This window comes from Lepidochelys kempii, chromosome 15 (assembly GCF_965140265.1).
Source record: "Lepidochelys kempii isolate rLepKem1 chromosome 15, rLepKem1.hap2, whole genome shotgun sequence".
Taxonomy (NCBI): domain Eukaryota; kingdom Metazoa; phylum Chordata; order Testudines; family Cheloniidae; genus Lepidochelys; species Lepidochelys kempii.
The window spans coordinates 25,999,074-26,019,794 of record NC_133270.1 but is presented as its reverse complement, the minus strand read 5'-3'; the positions used below and the strand labels follow the sequence as shown (position 1 = coordinate 26,019,794).

General features: G+C 45.2%; 1 protein-coding gene across 6 annotated transcripts in view; it reads left to right on the top strand.

Moving 5' to 3' along the window:
• CAMKK2 (calcium/calmodulin dependent protein kinase kinase 2) overlaps positions 1-20,721 on the top strand; it is a 46,794-nt gene that overhangs the window by 19,540 nt on the left and 6,533 nt on the right. For 3 of the 6 annotated variants that reach the window (XM_073312285.1, XM_073312284.1, XM_073312289.1), the window contains 12 exons: positions 102-155; positions 972-1,023; positions 1,948-2,081; positions 4,595-4,631; positions 8,387-8,408; positions 13,105-13,193; positions 13,447-13,646; positions 13,754-13,807; positions 15,045-15,118; positions 15,980-16,067; positions 17,079-17,207; positions 19,876-19,976. In XM_073312285.1, the coding sequence (XP_073168386.1) occupies positions 102-155; positions 972-1,023; positions 1,948-2,081; positions 4,595-4,631; positions 8,387-8,408; positions 13,105-13,193; positions 13,447-13,646; positions 13,754-13,807; positions 15,045-15,118; positions 15,980-16,067; positions 17,079-17,207; positions 19,876-19,976 (1,034 nt within the window). The remainder of the gene's footprint in view (positions 1-101; positions 156-971; positions 1,024-1,947; positions 2,082-4,594; positions 4,632-8,386; positions 8,409-13,104; positions 13,194-13,446; positions 13,647-13,753; positions 13,808-15,044; positions 15,119-15,979; positions 16,068-17,078; positions 17,208-19,875; positions 19,977-20,721) is intronic. The other 3 variants (XM_073312288.1, XM_073312287.1, XM_073312286.1) reach the window with 2 other exon arrangements.

The following is a 20,721-nucleotide window of genomic DNA, read 5'->3' as shown; positions in this document are numbered from 1 at the left end:
AGAGTGACCTCATTTTCACCGATAGTGGGAGCCATGGTGGCTAATGTGTTTCTCTGACGGTCCCCAGTCAGTAACCTGTGGCTGCTGGTGTATTTTTCTAGGGCTCCTATGGGGTTGTGAAGCTCGCGTACAATGAAGATGACAACACCTACTATGTGAGTATCATTAGCAGAGATTCTCTGGTGGAGTATAGTCTAGTGCTGGGTGCAGGGGCGGACCTGCCTCTCCTCCAGCTTCTGGATGGAGTCGTGAGCGTTCCAGCCTGCTCTCTAGCTCCCTGATCTGACACCCACCTTTTTAGCTTTTCTGTGCTGCGCACCAGATCTAATAGCATGCACCAACCAAACAGCAAGGCCAGAGGCTGCTGCCTCCCTTGTTTGGCAGGCAGAAATCCTGCAGCTTAGAGACTCTCCCTGCTCTCCTCACCCAGCTGCAGAAGCCAGGGATGTGGAAGAAGATGCATCAGCTTGCCTTGGAGGGGAGAGAATGTGTTGCTTAGCTAGCTGATGAGGTGTGGGAGGAGTGTTTCTCAGCTGGCCCAGGGGCACCAAGCAGGAGCAAGACCTGCCTGAAGGTCATGCTGCCCTTGTAGAGTCAAGATCTTAGGTGGGTGAACCTGGTGGCGAGACCAGAAGGGGGAGAGAAGGTTCTGGGATGTGGGGAGAGAAGAGACTGGGAGACACAAGAGAGGGAAAGATATGCCCCTCAGGTATTTAGGGGTATCATGGGGGAGCTGCCCCTGAAGATGCTGTATGTGAGCAGAACAATGTCTCCCCAGTGCTTCTGAAGATGGATCAAAAACACTTCTTTGTCCTATGAGGTTTGCGCTCTCTTCTCATCCCCTACACCAGGCCCATTTGGCTTTGCACAAAGATCCAGCGTCTGCCCCCAAAAGCGAGGTTTCAACCTAGACATGTGAGTTCTTTGCAATAGCAGTGACAGAATCTATTTACATATTAATTGTATTGCAGGCAATGAAAGTTCTTTCCAAAAAGAAGCTCATGAGACAAGCAGGGTTTCCACGTAAGTGACAAATGGCTGTCTGGTGTGTGGAGAACTAATGAGATCTACGGCTGAGCAGCAGAGATGGTGGGGTGGGGGAAACATACAGCCCCACGGTCTCTGACAGCAGAATTATCATATATGTATGAGGCAGATATCCTGGTTGGAAAGTGCTTTGTGGCAGTGCTGAATTTTGTGTATATTGATGTTGGAGGTTTGGGGCGAGGGCTGGAGAGATGGAGGGAAGGTTGATTTGAGGGTTAGGGCACTGGACTGGGAACCAGAAGATCTCGGCTCTGTTCCTGGCTCAGACAGACCTCCTGTGTGACTTTGGGCAAGTCACTTAGTTGTGCTGTGTCTAGCTAATGATCCAACCAGTAGACCAAATTTGGTGGTGTATCCTGGTCACACATCACCTGAGCCATGTTGCACACACGCTAAGAAGAAGTGTCAGTCTCTGGGCGAAATTCCACTCTGATGGCATAAATGTAAAGACTCAACAGACAAAATAAATAAATACTTGCCTGCAAAAATTGGGGAGTTGGGAATTTTGATCATCTGCATTTTGTGCTATTCTTCAGATAGTATCTCAGACACTATTGAAATTAAATGAAGATATTTGTCTTGGTAAGGTCATCAGTGACCATGCGTATTAAGCAATGATTTGGCTTTTCTCTCTTTCAAATGATCTCTGTTAGTGTATTTTGCGGTGCACTCGGTTTATTCAAATACATGCATCATGGCATGCTCCTGAGAGGTGCCCAACACCTGCAATGCCCAGAGAAGTCAGGGGGAGAGGGGAAAACTTTGCACCCCTGAAGATCAGGCCTTTTATCCTGTGACTGTTGGTGAGGTGCAACCTTGGCTCAGCCACATGTATCAGCTGTCAGTTTCTATTACTTGTCTTGTGCTACCTGCCTCCTGTATCTTTACCATTTTAAACAGGCCGCCCACCTCCTCGAGGTGCCAAAGCCACATCTGAAGGCTGTTTGGAACCAAAAGGGCCTATTGAACAGGTGCACCAAGAGATCGCCATCTTGAAAAAGCTGGACCATCCTAATGTAGTGAAACTGGTGGAGGTGAGAGTGGCTGAAATGTTAACTTGCAATTACAATATTAGGGTGTGCAGGGGCCTGGAGGCGTTCAGTGCAGAATACGGGTGTTCCTTGATGGCAGGACATTTGTCATCCGGAAAGCCATTCCTATATTGATCTGTCCAGTGTGGTTGAAGGGCCATCTTTAAAATAAATAAGTAGTAAATAATAACTAAAATCTTCAGGGCATTCAGGCGTTTAGCTTGACTCAAGCAATGCCTGTTTGTAGATGGGGTGGGATCTGAGTTACTACAGAAAATTCTTTCCTGAGTATCTGGCTGGTGAATCTTGCCCACATGCTCAGGGTTTAGCTGAGCACCATATTTGGAGTCGGGAAGGAATTTTCCTCCAGGGCAGATTGGAAGAGGCTCTGGAGGTTTTTCGCCTTCCTCTGTAGCATGGGGCACGGGTCACTTGCTGGAGGATTCTCTGTTCCTTGAAGTCTTTAAACCACGATTTGAGGACTTCAATAGCTCAGACATAGGTGCGGTTTTTCGCAGGAGTGGGTGGGTGAGATTCTGTGGCCTGCGTTGTGCAGGAGGTCGGACTAGATGATCATAGTGGTCCCTTCTGACCTTAATATCTATGAATTTACATGGAGGGATGCATGTGCAATTAGTTTTCTGTGGGCTTCAGTAACCTGTTTTGTGGACATTCACGCTGGATTTGGAATCCAGTCATGCTTGGACACTGGGAATAAAAGGATCTCTGTGTTGCAAGGCACTCCGTATGCATCAGTCTGAAAGAGAAATGGTAACCTAGGAGCATCTCTATTTACCAGTCAAGATGAAATCGTGGGTCTGGTTCCTATATCTCAGAATCAGATGCTTGTTTTCCTCCATTTTAAAATGGTGATTTTTGGAAGAATGTTGGTTTTTGTGACTGACTGCAAAAACAATTGGATTTTGGGGGGAAATGTAAAAGCTCAAGTCCATTTTGGGGATGAGGGGAGTGGTGTTTCCAGGGATTCTGTGCGAGAGACCACATACGCTCTAAGTGATTGTTTTGTTGTTGCTGTAGGAAGGCAGTAAAAAGTGTAATTTCTCCTCGTCTGCATCAAGTGCCTTAAATCCCAGCCCCATTCTATAATCCTGGATCAGCCCCTGTACAAAGGCCCTGAAGCTTCAAGGTGCTACATACCTCCTGTGTAGTGCTGAGCATCCTGAACTCATTAACTTCAGGGGGAGCTGAGTGTGCTGAGGATCTTTCAGGATGGGGCTCAAAGAGAGAATCATTTTTTATTCATACCTATATCTATTTCAGCAAAGGAGTCTGTTTGATTTGGTCCCTGCACTCAGCAGTGGAAGGAAATCTGCAGGCTCTGTGTACAGAACCTGCAGATAGCACAATTTGATTGTAATGCTGAGGGAGTGTAAATGGTCCTCTAAAGCCATATGCTCAATTATGTCTCTGGGGTTTTTCATTCTGAGTTGAGGAGTAATCCATCCGCTCCAATTTGCTCTTTCAGCATCTACTGTGGAATCACAGTATGCACTATCCCCTTGGATGTTTTCTAATTCCCCTTCTGGTTCTTTTAATGCTTTATCCTTTAAAGATTAATTATGAAAAGTTTGAGTAATGCCAATGATAGATTCCTCATTCGTCTCCTAGGAAACATATTGGCTTTAATGAAACTGACCATGCAAAAAGTATCAAGATCTATGAATATGCGTATTCAAATTTGATGGTTTACAAGTGAGATAAAATGTTTAAACATACCAGAAATATTATTTCCTTTGTGTTACAGCTACATTTTTTCCCCCACTCTTATCTTTTCCCTTGAGGGAAGGAACTAGTGAGATTAGCAAAGCAAAAATGTCTGTTTTAAATTAAGATGTTGGGAACTGGAATTCCTAAAGGGAAATGGCTTTGAGAAAAGTGCCAGTTCTCAAACTGGAGCTGCTGACCTGATATGGGCGCATCGGGGGTGTAGGTTTAAAACATAATTAAACTGGTATCAACCAGACAAAACATATTTTGCTTTATTTCTCCATGAATCCACATATACATTAAGTATTTAACTTGTGCGTGTGTGTGTGTGTAAAAACTTAAAATCTATCTATCCGACAAACATACACATACAGAGGAATGAACTGGCTGATGTCCATACCATAGTTCTCTTCTGAGTCATATGCCATGTACTGCTTACAACTGATGGAGTAATTCTCTCTGACGTCAAATGTTAGAGGCCTGCGCTTTTAGAGCAAGAGCGTCTGAGTTCTGTCCCTGATGTTGTCAAGAAGTTCTGAGTGACCAGGGTGTGCACTATTGGGACAACCATGAAACCCTAGGTGGACGTAGATTTATTTTGTGTGTTTGCACGCACGTGTGTGTGTGTGTAAATAAAACCTTAGCTATACATTTTGCGCCTAAATTATCTGATACTAAATTATATTTATTCTTACTATTTTCTGATGGGTGATATGGACCTGTGGAAATATAGAATGCTTTTTATCCATGTGCAATCACTTTATTATCCTTCTAACTTGTGTTGACAGGTGCTAGATGACCCCAGCGAGGACCATCTGTACATGGGTAAACAAGTCACTCTTCCCTTCTGCCCCACTGTGCATGCCACATGACAGCAACAGTATTTGGATGCAATCTCTGTTTGTGTGGATCAAACTTTTGGATGACTGTATAAAATATTTCCCATGGTCTGCGCGGAGAGACTGAGGCAGTGAGTTATGCCAGCAAAGTAGCTGATCACTATGGAGATTCCTTTTATGCTGCTTAAAATAATAGAATAGGGCTTACAGCAGTGAGAATTTTCATGGCACGGGTATATCAGAGGAACAGGACCCCTTTAATTACGGAGACATGCGGGATCCAACGTCTGGGCTCAGAAAGAGATAAAACAGCCTATACTGTAGCTTACCCGGTCAGCCTATACTTAGCAGTGCACTAGGTTATAATTAGATATCTGGGAGCACTTTGCAGAGCCAGGTGCCCAGCTGTAACCTGTAATGCTCTTAACTGCTATCCTCCTGTCACCTCACCCGAGTGCTGCTTAAGCTGTAGTTCCTTTTGAAAGAGGGACTGTCTTATCTGCATTCTCTCCCCAAATGTTGAAAACCCTGCCCTTCCCACTGAGGTTAAAGAGGAGCAGAGTCCAATAATAACTTTATTTCCATAGCTATCCTGCCAAGTGAGGTTTGCAAAGTGTTGTCCTTACATTGTCTTACCTCTCCCAACCCCATTTTACAGCTAGAGAAACTGAGGCACAGGGGAGGAGTAAATCATAGAGTTTAAGGCCAGAAGGGACCATGAGATCATCTAATCAGACCTCCTGCACGTCAGAGGCCACCAACACCTCCCAGCATGCACACTCTAAACCCAATAACCAAAATATTACAGCCTACAGGAAACTAAATTATCACATGTCACAGGAAAAGAATAGGAGGAACTGAGTTGTATGAGCTCCCTGCAGTGGCAGGGAATTGATTAAGTGAGAGATCCCCAGATGATCCTGGCACATGACCTGCACCCCCATGCTGCAGAGAATGGCAGTGACTTTGGGGGTGTTTTGCCTATCTGACCTGAGGGACAACTGCCTCTCAACCACACATACGGCGATCAGTTAGACCTGCGCGTGTGAACAAGAACCAGCCAGCCAAGCACCCAAGAGAGAGAATGCTTGATGCCCCCTCAGAGCACTCACCCACCCTCTCCCATCTCCAGCTTTAGCCATCTCAGATGCTTCAGAGGGAAGAGACACAAGGGGGGGAAATAGGAAATAAATGGGGGATAAAAATCCCTTTCTGATCCCTGCAGGTGACTGGCTGAAGCCCTGAAACATGAGATATTAGGAACATAAGACACAAACTGGATCCAAGCCCTGCTCCCTACCGTCACAAGCAATCCTGTCATACAATCCCACTCATAAGCTTGTCCAGCTCTCTTAAATCTAGCTAAGTTATTTGATCCCACAACTCCTATTGGGAGGCTGTTCCAGAACCTCACTCTTCTGATGGTTAGAAACCTTCTAATTTCCAGCCTGAATTTGTTCATAGCCAATTTATGCCCCTTTGGTCTTGTGCCAACATCATCCTTTTTCTTAAAGTGACTTACCCAAGAGCATACAAGTCCGGGTCGTGCAAGGAATAGCAATGTAGGGCTTGCCATATTTGCTCAGACCAATGATCCCATTTGTTTGGTACCCTGTCTCTGAAAGTGGCCAGTACCAGACTCTCATACTAATGTATTCCATATCTTTCCAGATTCAGACTCTCTCCCTGCACTAGCTGGACATCTATTGATTTGAATCAAAGGTGCAATAGAAGTAAATTAAAATGTGATGTAAACTAGATATTCATTATGGACACCTCTTCCTGCAGCTTCATTCTACCGTAATCCTATCTGGGATTAAACTGAAGTGTTATCTGTTAGTTATAGCAGGGTGTCAACAGTCTGATCTGGATTTAATACAGGGCTCTGCCACTAACTCACTGTGTGACTTTGGGCCAGTCACTTAACTTTTCTGTGCCTCAGTTATCCCAGCTATAAAATGGGGTAGAACTTACCTACCTAAACAATAAATGTTTGCACACCATGCTGAGACTCTGGGTTGAAAATACTATGGAAATGCAACATTTCCTTGTTGTCAGGTGGGCAGGGAGGGGGAGTTTCCTCCTCATACCCTAACTTTAGCTCCTTCCAGAGCTGTTGAAGTTGGCTCCTGGTGGGAGTTGTAGATTTTTTTTTTTTAGGCAGTAGTGGCTGTAAAGAGCAAACTACGCGCAGGGATCTGGGGAGTCATGTCAGCAAAGCCTTTAAGAGCTCACTGATTTGCACACCCTCTACCTTTTGTCCGTGTCTCCCTAGAATTGTTTAGCAGTTTGTTCCCTAAAATAGACCAGTTTAAGGGAACTAATCAGCCTTGAGAATGTTCCCTGATACACGTTGCTTAATATTGCTCAAAACTACACTTAACAATTGAGAATTTCAATACAAATACCCATCTGCAATACCAAAGGGGATGAACTGCCAAAGGCCAAGACAATGACCAGTTAAGACCAATGTTCCAATCATTGCTCTTGCCAATATGCCTTTTTAAAATCATCATCAGAATTCATTAGCATATTGGTCTCCTTGTGAATATGCCTTATTTCTATTAATTTAATCTACCCCCTGAGGGCCAAGTTTCCCAGTGCTAACAGCTGTTGTGCCTGAAAAACACATGTTAACGAAGGGGCACGTTTGCCATCCTTTCTCATGCTATGCTCAGGGCCTGAATGTGTATCTGTGAACGTGCAAATAAGTGACTATATTCACGTCTCCGTTTTGTACAAGTCATGTGTGTTTTCCACATTCAGCTTAGATGCAAAAATGTTATTTACTTGGTTTAAAAATATATCACAGAAGGTGTAAGATGTGCATTAGTTAACAGAGGAACTAAGGGTTTCTCTACGCTGCAGCTGGGAGCAAACAAGTCGACACGCTTGTGCTAGTGTGTTAAAAATAGCTGTTTGGATGTTCCAGCCCCGATGAAGGTTTGGGTGAGCCACCCGTTCCAAGCGTGGGTGGCTAGTCTGAGCCCGTGCTGGTGCTGCAATATCCACACTGCTATTTTTAGTGTGCTAGGGTGAATCCTGCTAGGACAAATAAGTCTCCCCAGGCTGGGAGGCTCATCTCAGCTGCGATATAGATAGACCCTTACTGGCTCCTTCCCAGCTTTTCTTGAAGAAATAAGTAGTTTGTTTAAGCTAAATCCATAAACATTTTGTGGGGGGGGAAACTTTTTACCTGGTTCCTGGTGAAACCTTTCTGATGGTGTGTATTTTGCACTGTACCTTACTTAACTGATGATGGAGCACTGTATTCGGGTCAAAGAGCTGAAGTGTCCTTAGACCCTAGTTCTGCATTCTCTGCACACTCAAAACTTGGGTATGTAAGAAATGCAGAATCAGGGTCATAGTGAGAAGAGTCTTAGCCTGATAAACTATAATGATTCTGAAGTACTGAACAAATATGTTAATTCATAGATTATTAACAAGGAAGATAGTAATGCGCTTTTTGAAGTAGCGGTGTGAATTGTCAGTCTAATTTCTGCCTGAACTCCAGATCTGTGTGATAAATACAGTGACAACGTCATGCAAAAATGTACATTTTTAAAAAACAAAATACCACAAGAGATTCTTCCACACTCTGAACTCACTTCACCCAGCCAGTTTCATGTTGTTGTTTATTATTATTTCCATAATTGGTCATAGAAATAAGTGCTTTTCTGCTGGGATCTTGTTTGCAGAGCTTTCAGCCTGTCATTAATCACCTCCTCTTTTGTGTTTCAGTGTTTGAACTGGTAAAACAAGGGTAAGTATTGAACCTTGATATTACGTCTCCAAACTTAGTGACTGTTGAAGCAAATGTATTTCATAAGCAGTGTGTGAGAGTGTAGTTTGGTTGAAATAGTGCATACAGTGGGCCAAATTCCTTACACAGTGGTGATGCGGAAGGTGTTAAAGCTAGGTCTCCCTATGTTGTGGTCTGCAACTTACAATTTAGATCATCCTAGCTATGTTACTTGGGGTGTGAAAAATTCTCACCCCCTGAACACTGTAGTTAAGCCAACCTTTACCCCTCCCTCTCTCCCTCCCCGTACCACTGCTCCTGGTGGTGTATTACCTACATTGACAGAAAAAACCTTTCAGGCGATGTAGGAAGTGTCTACACTATGGCATTGCAGCTGTGCTGCTGTAGCCCCTGTTAGCTGCTTTTCTTGCCGCAGTCTCTCTTCTGGCTTTTGTGTATGTGAGTTACACTGACTGAGGCTCTCTGACGTGCTCTGAGTTTATCCATGAGAGTGTAGAATGAGCCCAAATGATTGTGAGATGTGGAATTCTGTGTCCAATCCAGCACTTTATTGCATGTCTTGGGAAAATGGCACGAGGCCATGATCTACAACTGCAGATACCTGTGTCGGCTTGTGCATGTGTGTGCAGTAAGCTACATTCAGACTGTCTCAGTTCTGTTCTAGGATGTCAACATCTTGTCTGAGTTTTATTCCTTTCATCCTGCTACATCAGCAGAGGACAGAGGCAGCATGTCCTAGTGGACAGGACTTCAAACTGGGAGTTAAGAAATCTGAGGTTCTGACTCTGCTGATCACTGTGTGACCTTGGGCAAATCATGTAACCTTTTTGAGCCTTAGTTTCCTCATCTTTAATATGGGGATAATAATGCTCACTGAACTTTGTCAAGTGTTTTGAGATTTACAGATGAAAAATTCTAGGAAAAATAAAATAGGGTTTAAATGGCATGAGAAGTTTAGGAGAAAGTATCTTTGAATTTAGTAAAGGCTGTTTGCAGTTCTCATGAAAGCAGCATTAGCAATGTAATTGTAACTAAAACTAGATTGTTAGCTCTTTGGGGTAGGTTCTATGTTTGTACAGCCCCTAGCACAATGGCTATGGCTCCTAGGTGCTATAATAATTCAAATAATAAAACTGTTAGAGCTGAAGATTTCCCTTATTATCATGGGCAAGAAGCTGAAAACACAGTAAGCCAATGTGTTTCTTGATGATACAGTTTTCCGGCATGAGAATTTAAACACCCATTGAGGTTATGTTGATATGTATCTTCTCCCTCAGTACTGAGAATTAGCTTGGGTCCTCTTGGAGAGAGAATGAAATGCTGAGTGCTCCTCACCTCTTTCTCTCTCCCCCCATCTTACAGTGGGGAAGTCCATGTATCCAGCTGAAAAGTAATTGTGTACTGTAGTCTCCTCTGTCCTTGACAGGCGTAGGCAACTTCCATTAGTGCTAGTGGAGGGTAATCCTGTGCAATAGATAATAGATGCTAATGGGTCGTCTTCTGATCCTCTTGACTTGTGAGGCCATTTCCTGTGTTACCCATCAATCTTCTTTGGCACTCAGCCTGCTGAGTGTCTGCAGTGCACCATCATGTGCTAGCGTGAGATGGGATTTAGGAGGATATAGATGATCATTTACGGGAACAGTAAAGGGGTGGCCAGTGCAAGCAGCATGGTTCAGTGAGTAGGGCACTGGATGGGGACTCACGAGACCTGGATTCTATTCCTGGCTATGTCATTGACATGCTGTGGGACCTTGGTCGAGTCACATTCATCTCTCTGCCCCCTTCCACCATTGATCTGTCTTCTCTGGTTAGATTTCAAGCTCTTCAGGGCAGGGACTGTCTCTTCCTATGCATTAGTGCAGTGCTCAGTTCAGTGGGTCCCTGGTTTTGGATGGGACTCTAGCTGCTATTATAATACCAATGATAAATATATGGGCATCCTCCACCAATGTGAAGAACAAAAGGGGACTCTTGGACAGAGCAAGGCACTCTAGCATCTCTTCAGCTCTGTCTACTTCATTAGATGCTGGATCCTTCAGAGATTCAAGATGGGCAGCAGCAGCATCTCCCACAGCTTTTGGGAAAATGTGCAGACTCTGGCAAAGAGACGCATGTCAAGGTGGAGCTAATTAGTTTAGCTTTCCTCTGTGAGTCCCACCCGCCTTCCAAAGAAACAACACCCCTGCAGTGCTGATGGCAAAAGAATGATCTGAACTTTGCAGTTAGCCCTGGGACACTAGAAACCTCGATGGATCCTAAATAGACGGGGGCGTGGCACCAGATCCTGTGCTTCAACATTTCTCTGAGATACCACAGGAGAGGGTGCAAAACTGGGGAAATAAGGCTATGGGGAGAAGGGAGATTTTCCTTGCAATGGCCACGTTAAGGGACACATTCTGCTCTCCGTCCCGGTAAATCCAAAGCAACTGCATAGACTTTAAGGGATCAACTGCAGATTGGCATGGGTGAAATAGAGGTTGGGATCTGTCCCTAAATCTCTTAGTTTGAAGGAAATAATGAGTAAAAAGAGGAGACCGACATTCCTGGGGTTGAAGAAAATTCCATCTGTCCCTCAGATAGAAAGGATACAGTTCTGAAAGGATGAACTGATGAACCAGTACAGCCATCCATTGTGACCTATGGAAGAGCTATGTAAGGTCCAGATGTGCAAGCCAAACAGCTGCCAAGGTGCTGTTCCAAGTTCTGTACTCTGTTTCTTTCTAACATGACTCAGTTAATCCCTTCCCCTGTCCCACTTTGACTTTTTAGAGTGATACGAACCGGATTCTGGGGTCAAGCGGGGACACAGCTATTAATGGGAGAGCGCCTCGGTACACCACTTTAGTTTTTGTGCTGTGTGACTGTGTAGAGGGAGATTGGCGTGGAGCCCACTAGAGCTGCTTTCCCAGCGTGTGCTGAGGAAGTGGGTTTGAAGACACTTGAAACACGATTGGGTGCCAGGAAGAAACCACATTGGAAATCCTTGGAAACTTCTCTTTCCAGGAGCCCAAACCTCAGTGAGAATCAGACCTAAGAGAGGGCAGCTCAGCACTTTCGTGTCTGTAAGAGGCGTCTTTCACTGAAATGGCTCTTAGTTCTCTCCAATCTTTGAATTGTATAGATCTCCACTTTCAGGCTGCTTCTAAAATACCACTTAGTCCAGGAAGCATTTCTACTGTGATGGCTGCTTCCTATCCTGTGTACATTCTTCCTTCCTGTAATGTTTGCCTTAGGCAATGTCTCTAGATTGCAAGCTCTTTGGGATGGGGAAACTTTATCTATGGAGCCAAAATCCAATAATTTATCCAGTGCTGTATGCACGTACCTTACTGTGTATGTTAATGACCCGGATCCTAATGGACCAGACCCTAATTTCTTCATTCCACCCTCATTCAAGCAACGCTCTCACTGACTTCAGTAAGAGTTTTGCCTGACTCAAAGCTGACTGAATCCTTCAGGATTTGGCCATCTAATAATAAAGGGAGGAACTGCCATTGCCAAGTTAGCATTTGTGCATGAACGTGATACCACTGAGGGCAGCAGAGTCCTGCTGCTCGGGCTCTTGTGTGGATCACAACCCGGGGGATATTCTGGGGTGACAGAAACGGTGCCATCCATCCAGGTGCCCACGCAAGAGGGGAAATCATGGAACCTGTTATATAGAGGGATAGGTAAGATGTAGGCCTCCATCTTTGGCTACAGCCAAAGAACGTGCAGCATAACTCACAAGGCCGCAAAGGTGACTTTAAGCCACTTTTCTACTTCCCTGGTCCTCGTCCTGGGCCATTGTGTTCTGAACTGACCCCCCTCCCCAGGGTAGCTTGGGGGCTGCTGTAACTTAGGCAAGCTGTCAAGCTCGGGGGCAGTTACAGTAGCTGGGAATTGCTGGGTTTTAGGGGAGCCCTAAGCCACCCACCAAGAGGAGGGCTAGTGTAGGAGCTATTTTCCAGTTCTGCACCAGCAGAGGATCCCACTCGGCTGAGATTGTGGCTGGCTCCGGTGGCGTTAGGGCCGCTTTGCAACAGCGTAGTGCAGCAAAGGGGCCCTAATGCAGCCAAAGATCGGGGACATAAAATCTCTCCCTTGGAGTAGCAGGGGCAGCTGAATGTCTGGCACTGCCTTTCCTAGGCAGAGTCAGTGTAAAGGTGCCACTGTATCTACCATATTAAAATTGAGTTCCCCAGCTTGTTTTTTTCTGGTGACATAGGATATGTCTACACTGCAATTAAACACCTGGAGCTGGTCTGTGGGGTGTCCCAGAGCCTGGGCTCCAGCACACGCTCAAACATCTACACCGCAGTTAGACAGCCCTGTAGCACGAGCCCAAATCAGCTGACATGGGCCAGCCACGGGTGTTCATTGCAGTGTAGACAGACCCAGAGATAACTAAAAATCATGTGTCAACATGCTGAGCCACAACAATGCAACATGATTATTTTTATAGTGTAGACAGGGCCTAATATGCCGACGTTCTGGTTTACTACAGTGAGTTAATTCACAGCATTTGCTGAAGCCATGAAGGAGAGTTGTGGGATAGCCAGGGCAATGAGCTAAAGAATCCATTATCTCTTGCTGGGTCAGAGCTTTGCTACCTGTTCTCTTAAACATCAGTCAGAAAAAGAAGCCTCTGACATCTTGTGGGTTCTAAACTGTACCCCTCTTCCTCATGAGCCCTGCTTTGTTGCCTTTCCAGGCCTGTGATGGAAGTCCCTGCCATGAAACCTCTCACTGAAGATCAGGCTCGGTTCTACTTTCAGGATCTGATCAAAGGCATCGAATACTGTAAGCTTGTAAACAGAAACCACTGGCGGTCTTAACAACTTGGGGGCAGATCCACAGCTGGTGTAATTCAGCTGGCTTCAGCAAAGCTACCCTGACTGACCCCAACTCAGGATCTAGCCCTTAGTTTCGACGTCCTTGTTAATTGAGATTTGCAGTCCCTGTGTGTTTGGTCATTTGCTCTTAGCTACCATCCCCTAGTTGTGTTACAGGCATGCACTGTCATTAAATGTCCTGCTATTTCTTTAACACACAGTGCACTATCAAAAGATTATCCACCGGGATATTAAACCTTCCAACCTTCTAGTTGGGGAAGATGGTCACATCAAAATCGCCGACTTTGGAGTGAGCAATGAGTTCAAAGGAACAGATGCCCTCCTGACCAACACTGTGGGCACCCCTGCATTCATGGCCCCGGAAACCCTCTCAGAAACAAGAAAAATCTTTTCTGGCAAGGTATTTTGTAGTGAGGTTTCTTTATAACTGTCTCTTTAATATATACATGCTTTTCGGGCTCCATGTGCAAGAACTAGCTATAATATTGTATTCTCCTTTCTTCCAAGGCTTTGGATGTATGGGCCATGGGAATCACGCTCTTCTGTTTTGTGTTTGGACAGGTAATGAGTTTCTTGTTTTGTGCCTGGTCAGTGAGTCAAGATGTCTTTCTACACAAGGCTCTGGGTGGTGTTTCATAGAGTGAAATTTATATCCCCCCCCCCCCCCCAAGCCTGATCCGTCATGGCTTCTTCTCCCCATAACCTATCCCTGTGCTGCACTGGGGACGGGCCAACATTCCTCCTTCATTGTAAGGCAGAGGCCTGCCTTACAATGAAGCTGCTGCTCCTAAGGCCCAGCCCCTTGCGTAGTCCGTCTGCAGGGCTTCATTGCTGTAGAGTAGAGACCTGCGTGGGGACTTCTTAAAATCCTGCTCCCACTATTATGGCCACAGGATCCCAGTCTTGCTGCAGGGCTCTACCCTAGTCCCGCACAGGGCTCTGCTAGAGAGTGTCTTGTGCAACCCACAGCTCCGTAAGTGGTTTTTTATAAATGTCTAATCATTCACTCGTAGGGTGTCTGGACATTACTGCAGCGGTTTTTCTCACTGGGTGTGGGGATGGTTAGTGATAATGAAGTAATTCCTGCCCTGATTCATTTATATTGTCATGGCATCTGGGCATTTCACATTCAGTTTAAAATCAATAACCGCAAGCTTGGGTGACTCAGTGAAATTGCACATGGCCCATGCCTGCTGTGATGCTAACAGATTCATTAGTTGAAAGCCCAAGTAAAAAAAAGCCAAGCGAGCTTTTCCCGTACCCTGCACATGACCAAACAGTAGATCCATTTGACCAGCAGAGGGCACCTCTGCTGAGAACATCTTTGTGCCAGTCCTGGGCGAGCAAGAGCTCATCCAACAGAGATTTTAACTGGTGCAATGGGACGTAGAGGGAGAGATGGCTTAATAAATGATGCTGAAGAATGGATTACCCTGTCGGGCTCCCTTCCAAACCCCAGGGTCGATCCAGTAGTGCTTGCACATGAGAAGCTCCTCTGTTTTCAGAATGCTCAAGGAGTACAGGGTGGGCCTGTCCAGATTGTTCAACCAGGAGCTGTTCTAGTCTGTCCTTTGGGCCCATGCTATGTAAAGGTGTCATTTTTGTTGTTTTTAAATGAAGCTGAACAAAATAATGTGGTGAGAAAATTGGCCATATGTTGTATTTTCCTCCTAATTCTTTCTCCCTCTCCTTTGAAACCTGCAAAATTCTTCCCAAGGCAAGTGATGTGTTCTGCTGACTCCACCAAATTGCCTTATTGCTTAACAAATCCTGTTTGTTTTTGTTTATTTGTGACTAGTGCCCTTTTATGGATGAGAGGATTCTAAGTTTACACAGTAAAATCAAGACTCAACCCCTGGAATTCCCAGATCAGTGAGTACATAGAAGGCTTTTTATTATTTATGCAAATTGGAAAGTGAACACCATTTCCCCAGGCTCCCAGAAAGCACAGAGTGGGTGGAACTGGATCTTATCCAATGAGATTTTACAAAACTATAACCCAGACCACCAATACGTCCCTTTCTCTGCTGCACTCATCCCTGGAAAACTCCCTTCAAACTTGGCATGGGGTCAAAATTTGTTGATCTACAGCTGTTGAAAAAATGTTTGTGATTTTTAAATTCCGGAGTCTCCAAAGGGAATTAACCTCTTCCATTGCCACACGGTGGATTTCTGTCCAATCTGTCAATCTTCTTCTTTTTTTTTATACCCTGCACATCCCTGACCGTTCTGAGCGCGGTGATTTATTTGACTCCTCGTCATCTCAGTGTGTATTTGCTTCTCCTATGGAAACTCTCTTGGGGACACTTACATGGGGGTGGGTCCCTCCTTCCGGAGGCAGTGACTAAATGAAGAAGTAACTGATCTGAGTAATCCCCTGGATTCCTAAATGTTCTACTACTCCTTATTCCTTGGTTCTCCTTCATTTAATCCCATTCCCAAACACCAGTCACCTCCGCTCAGAGCTTTACCAAAGTGAGTGCTGGGCAACGTGGGCCTCGGGATTCAGCTCTGCGATGGAGCAGAAATGAGTGTGCACGCAGCATGGTCGTTCTCTAGCACTAGTCTGAGCACTCTGCAGAAGCACAGGTATTTAAGCCCTGGGTGCTATGTCCAGACCTGTCCCTCCCCCCAAACACCGCTTTGGAAATGAGCTGATATGATGAAACCTGGCAATGAGAAGTGGCTGTGAACGCTCTCAAATTAACCCATGGCTCACTTTAATTTCCCAAGGCCAGACATTACCGAGGATTTCAAGGATCTGATCATGCAGATGCTGGATAAAAACCCTGAATCCAGGATTTCAGTTCCAGAAATCAAGGTATTTGCCAGCTGGAAATGAAGCTTTGTTGGTGAGTTGCGACCTCGCTACTGTCCGGGCTGTTTTTATTTTGTTGCATTTTCTTTGCTCAGTCTTGTCTGGAGTCAGTTTATCATTCATTGCTCCCTCCCCTATCTGCCAATGCCTCCTTTTCAGGCCCTCCTGAGCCTTCTCCATCCCGGAACCTCTTGTGCCTACGAGACTAGGCCACATAAAGAAATTGTCTGCGTCCAATTTTCTGGGCTACTAGGATAATATTGCAAAACAGCCTTCCCAGGAGACTTCTGTCCCTTTCTCCCTGCTGGAGCCCAGAAGGGTTGAGCAGCTGTGAAAATGGCAAATAAGGTTGGGGAAAGGCAGGAACCAGGGAGAGTTAATAAGCTATTTCTGAACCTTCAGAAAGGGTTCAAGAACTGGACAATGGTTGATGGTGTTTGGAGAGCAGGCAAAAGTTTTCTTCTTTTCTTTTGAACCTATTCTCCCATTTCTGCTGCGGTCTGTTGAAAATCTGGGACTAGGAGTTCCATGGATTCTACTCCAAGCTCTGCCACTGTCTCTGTGCATGACCTTGGGCACGTCATTTCACCTCTTTGTGCCTCCATTTTCCCATCTGTAAAATAAGAGTAATGATGGCTCCCTATCTTTGTAAAGCATGTGCAGATCCATGGATGCAAAGTGCATTGTAAGTGCCACCCATTATTTATACTTTCCCTTCCTACGTGACTACAGGCCTGGTCCACAGAGTTTGGACCTAGAGTTGCACTTCCCCAAAGTTTGAGGGTGTGTGCATCTGGAGTTCTGGTTTGAGCTCATCTCTAGTCCTAATGATTTGGGATTGTTCATTCCTCTAGCTCACTAGATTAAAGGGCAGAGCATCCCTGATTCCTTAATAACTCACAGACCTATGAGTACTGTAGCTGGAGAGATGCGGTGCGCTTGCCAGGTCTGGGTTGTTCTCATTTTTTTCCAAAAGAGGAAATCGTTTCTGACCGGCTGTGTTATTAATTGAAGTTGCACCCATGGGTCACTAAGAACGGAGCGGAACCACTGCCAACAGAGGATGAGAACTGCACGCTCATCGAGGTGACCGAAGAAGAAGTCGAGAACTCGGTCAAACACATCCCGAGCCTGGCCACAGTGGTGAGTAACATAGGCCAACCGTTCGCTCAGTGTGTGCGTGGAAAATGGTCTGATCTTACTGCCCCAGCATCGCTGCTCAGATCTAGCTGTGCTGATGAATGATTAGAGTTGAGGACTAGGTGCCAGGACTCCTGTATTCTCTGTTTCTAATGCACCCATCCATGGGGTGGCATATGGGCACCATGCAGCAGCATGTGGCATCTCTGGGTCAGAAACCTTTCCTGAAATAGATCTAGGACAGCACTGCCCTTCTAAGCAGCTGCTAAAGAGACCACAAAGTCAGTTGCTTGGTGGAGATAGCCTTCCCCTCAAGCTGGAGTGGAACTGAACTGTGTGTGTCTGGAGATCATTCAGAGCAGTCCATTAAGACGGGATGTTGTCTAAGTTGCTCTCTTGTCGCACTTCCGCTGGTCTGCAGATCTGAGTCTCTTATCTCCTAGTGCTGAGGCTTCCCCATCCCCTGTCATTTTTAACCCCTTTCTATAAACCATCTGATTGGTGCGTCTGTGGCTGCCATCTTGCAACTGCTGTTTAGTGGGATTTTGGTGCTTCTATTGGACCTTCTAAACTCCAGCTTGTAACTCCACATTAGCGACTTGCTTTTAACCTAGCAGCTCTGGGCCTTTGGTCACGCCTGTCCTGTGTCCTGCACTGAAGGGAAATCTCGGTGTATAGTAGTGGGAGTTAGCAGAAGACTACTCTTAACTTGCCTCAGGGTTTTCATGTGGCTGTTTGTAATAAGGTGCTGTGGAGGAAAAAAGGGAAACAAGTTGGTTTTTCCCATCTTGCCAGCTTGTGGTTCGCTCACAGATTTCAAAGCTCTCATACGTTGCCTCTTGATGATTGCAAAGCCCAGCTCCATAGCAGAACCATATTTAAAATTCTGGACCATATGGAGAGGAGGGCTGCGCTAAACAGAGACCAGGACTTCAAGCAGGTATCCCTGGGCCTATTGAGATGTTCTTTTGACCACCACTGGAGCCATGGCTGCTCAGTGGCATTGTCATCGTTTTAGTTTGTACCTTCCGCTTTTTGACTGTGCGCCGCAAGTGTCTTGGGAGGTGCTGTGCTGCCTTCCCCTTCCTGCCGCTGTGCCCCAGACTCTCACTTTACTGAAAGGGAACAAATCTGGGAGGAAGAACAATGATTTTTGGCAACCGTGTCTGCCTGTGTTCTGGTGAGCAGACAATGGAGCAATCTGTGCTCCATGGCCTCTTTCCTTTTAGAGAACCAAATTCTGCCCAGCTCGGCGCACCCTGAGTTCTGTGGGAATTGTGGGTGCTCAGAGCTTTGCAGGATCAGGCCCGGCAAGGATAGTCTCTGCATCTGCTCCTCCCTGGGCTCAGCTTCACATCAGACAATCTCTGTGTTCCCAACCCCAAATCTCCTACGCCTGGAATTCATTAGCAGCAACCTCCTTCCTGTCCTGCTGTCACATCTTTGATTTAAGTCATTATTTAGAAGAAAGGAAAAAAACCTGCCTCCATTTTTATTTCTGCCTTTGTTTGTGAATAGCTCACCTGCTTTAACGTCCCTGTAATAGACTGGTTTTTAAATGCAAACATTGTGTGTTGCCCTGTGCGAGATGCAAATACCATCCCCATCCTGAAGAGTTTACAATCGAAGGAGAACGTTGGAAAAAGTTTCGACCTTTTTTCCCCCAGAAGTGCTGAGTACCCACAGCCCCATTTGAAATCAATGTGTGTCTAGCACAGTTGAGTGCAAAATGAATGATTTATTCAACTTGTTTTGCCTCTTTCTTTTTTTCTATTCATGAGTTGGTCACTGACAGGTTGCAGAATTCTCAACTTTGATTTGTTCTTCAAAATTATTCACAAATTTCTCCAGGGAATAATTCTTAGTCTGCCTGTCAAGCTGCAACTGTTACACTGAGGTATAAGATTCACACACTCTTGGCTTTTTTATTTTTATTTTATTTTTACTCTTGGCTTTATTAATCACATTGAGTGACTTTGTAACCCACTGACAGTACATTCAAACTATACACCCGATTGTAATACTCAGTTTGCACTCTCGTGGTTAGCTGCATCCTTAATTCAATCAGGGAACTGATGCAATAACATGTAAGTTACGAAACTAAGTGGTAACATGAATTTCAAAGTCTTTTTTTCTGTGACTTTTGTGCTTCGCAGTTAAACTATAGAGTTTCCAATCACAATTCAGTTTTGGCAAGTATTAAAGCAAATTCCACCCCCCCACCCCAATCCCCCAATCAAATTGTGTTTTTAATGAGTATTCCTGCCATTAAAGACCAAGCAGCTGGAAGTTCACAGAAAGTGAACCCAGCAGGGTGACAGATACATGCAAATCAAAATTCACTTTTGAATTAGAAAGATTATTGGAGAAGAAAATGTTGCATTCTTCACTCAGGTTTCATATCCAGTCTCCTGTGGTTTGAAGTGTGCATATGTAGCTCTGAGGAGTTCCAGATAAAGAAATGAGCTTCTGTACTAAGCAGTTGGAGACCTGGCAGTCGTCATTATTGTTAAATGAAAACTTTGCCCAGTCTAGGCTTGTTTTTAATAGTTTGCTAAAGCACAAACTCTATCGATTTGGTATAAACTTCAAACATTTCCGTTACTCTTGAGTGGAAATGCACTGCTATTGGAAAGGGTTGTCCCTGACTGAAATCAATCTTGTCCTGCAGATCTTGGTTAAAACGATGATCCGGAAACGATCTTTCGGGAATCCATTTGAGGGGAGCAGGAGAGAAGAACGATCGCTGTGCGCCCCAGGGAACCTACTGACGTAAGTGTCCTCATCTCGCTCAGGTGCAATGCATGCTTCCAGAGTGATTTCCAGGGAGTGAATAGTCACAGTGCAAAACACCAGCAGAGCCTGAGAATTTTTATTTAAAACCTGTACTACAACCGGGCTTTTAGTTGATACGTTGTACGTACTGAATCTAATCTCAACTCTATTTGGACCCATAGAAGACAGCATTTCAGTGATAAGGGAAGTGGTTCTTGTAAGTTACTTATAACTGAGGCACACCGTGCTATGATACTTCACAAATGGTGTCCTGTACCAAATCCGAATGAAATCAGATCCTTGTCCCTAAAGAATGCTCAGCCTCTGTTTTATAGATCTACTATAGCCTGAGCCAGTTCACGGCACATGGCTCCCTACGCACATGAGTGGAAATACTGATTTAGTTAGTGATTTAGGACCAAATTTTCAGAGGTTCTGAGCTCCTAAACTCCCCCCAGGAGACAGAGCTGTAGGTGCAGGAAAAGTGTTCGACATCCCTCAGGATTTGTCCTTACTGTTGCCACTTCTGTGCGGATTAGAGACACAGAGGCTCCTCCTCCAAGCCAGTGTTTTAGGGTCTACGAATTTGGAGCCTGAGCCTATACGGTGCTGAGCTTCCTCCACTGCTGTTGAAACCAATAGGAACTATGGGCGCTCTCCGTCCTGCAGGTGGCACTCGCCACCAGACAGGATTGGACCCACTGTAAGTAGTGAAATGCAGATTATGATCTGAGTCCTGGAG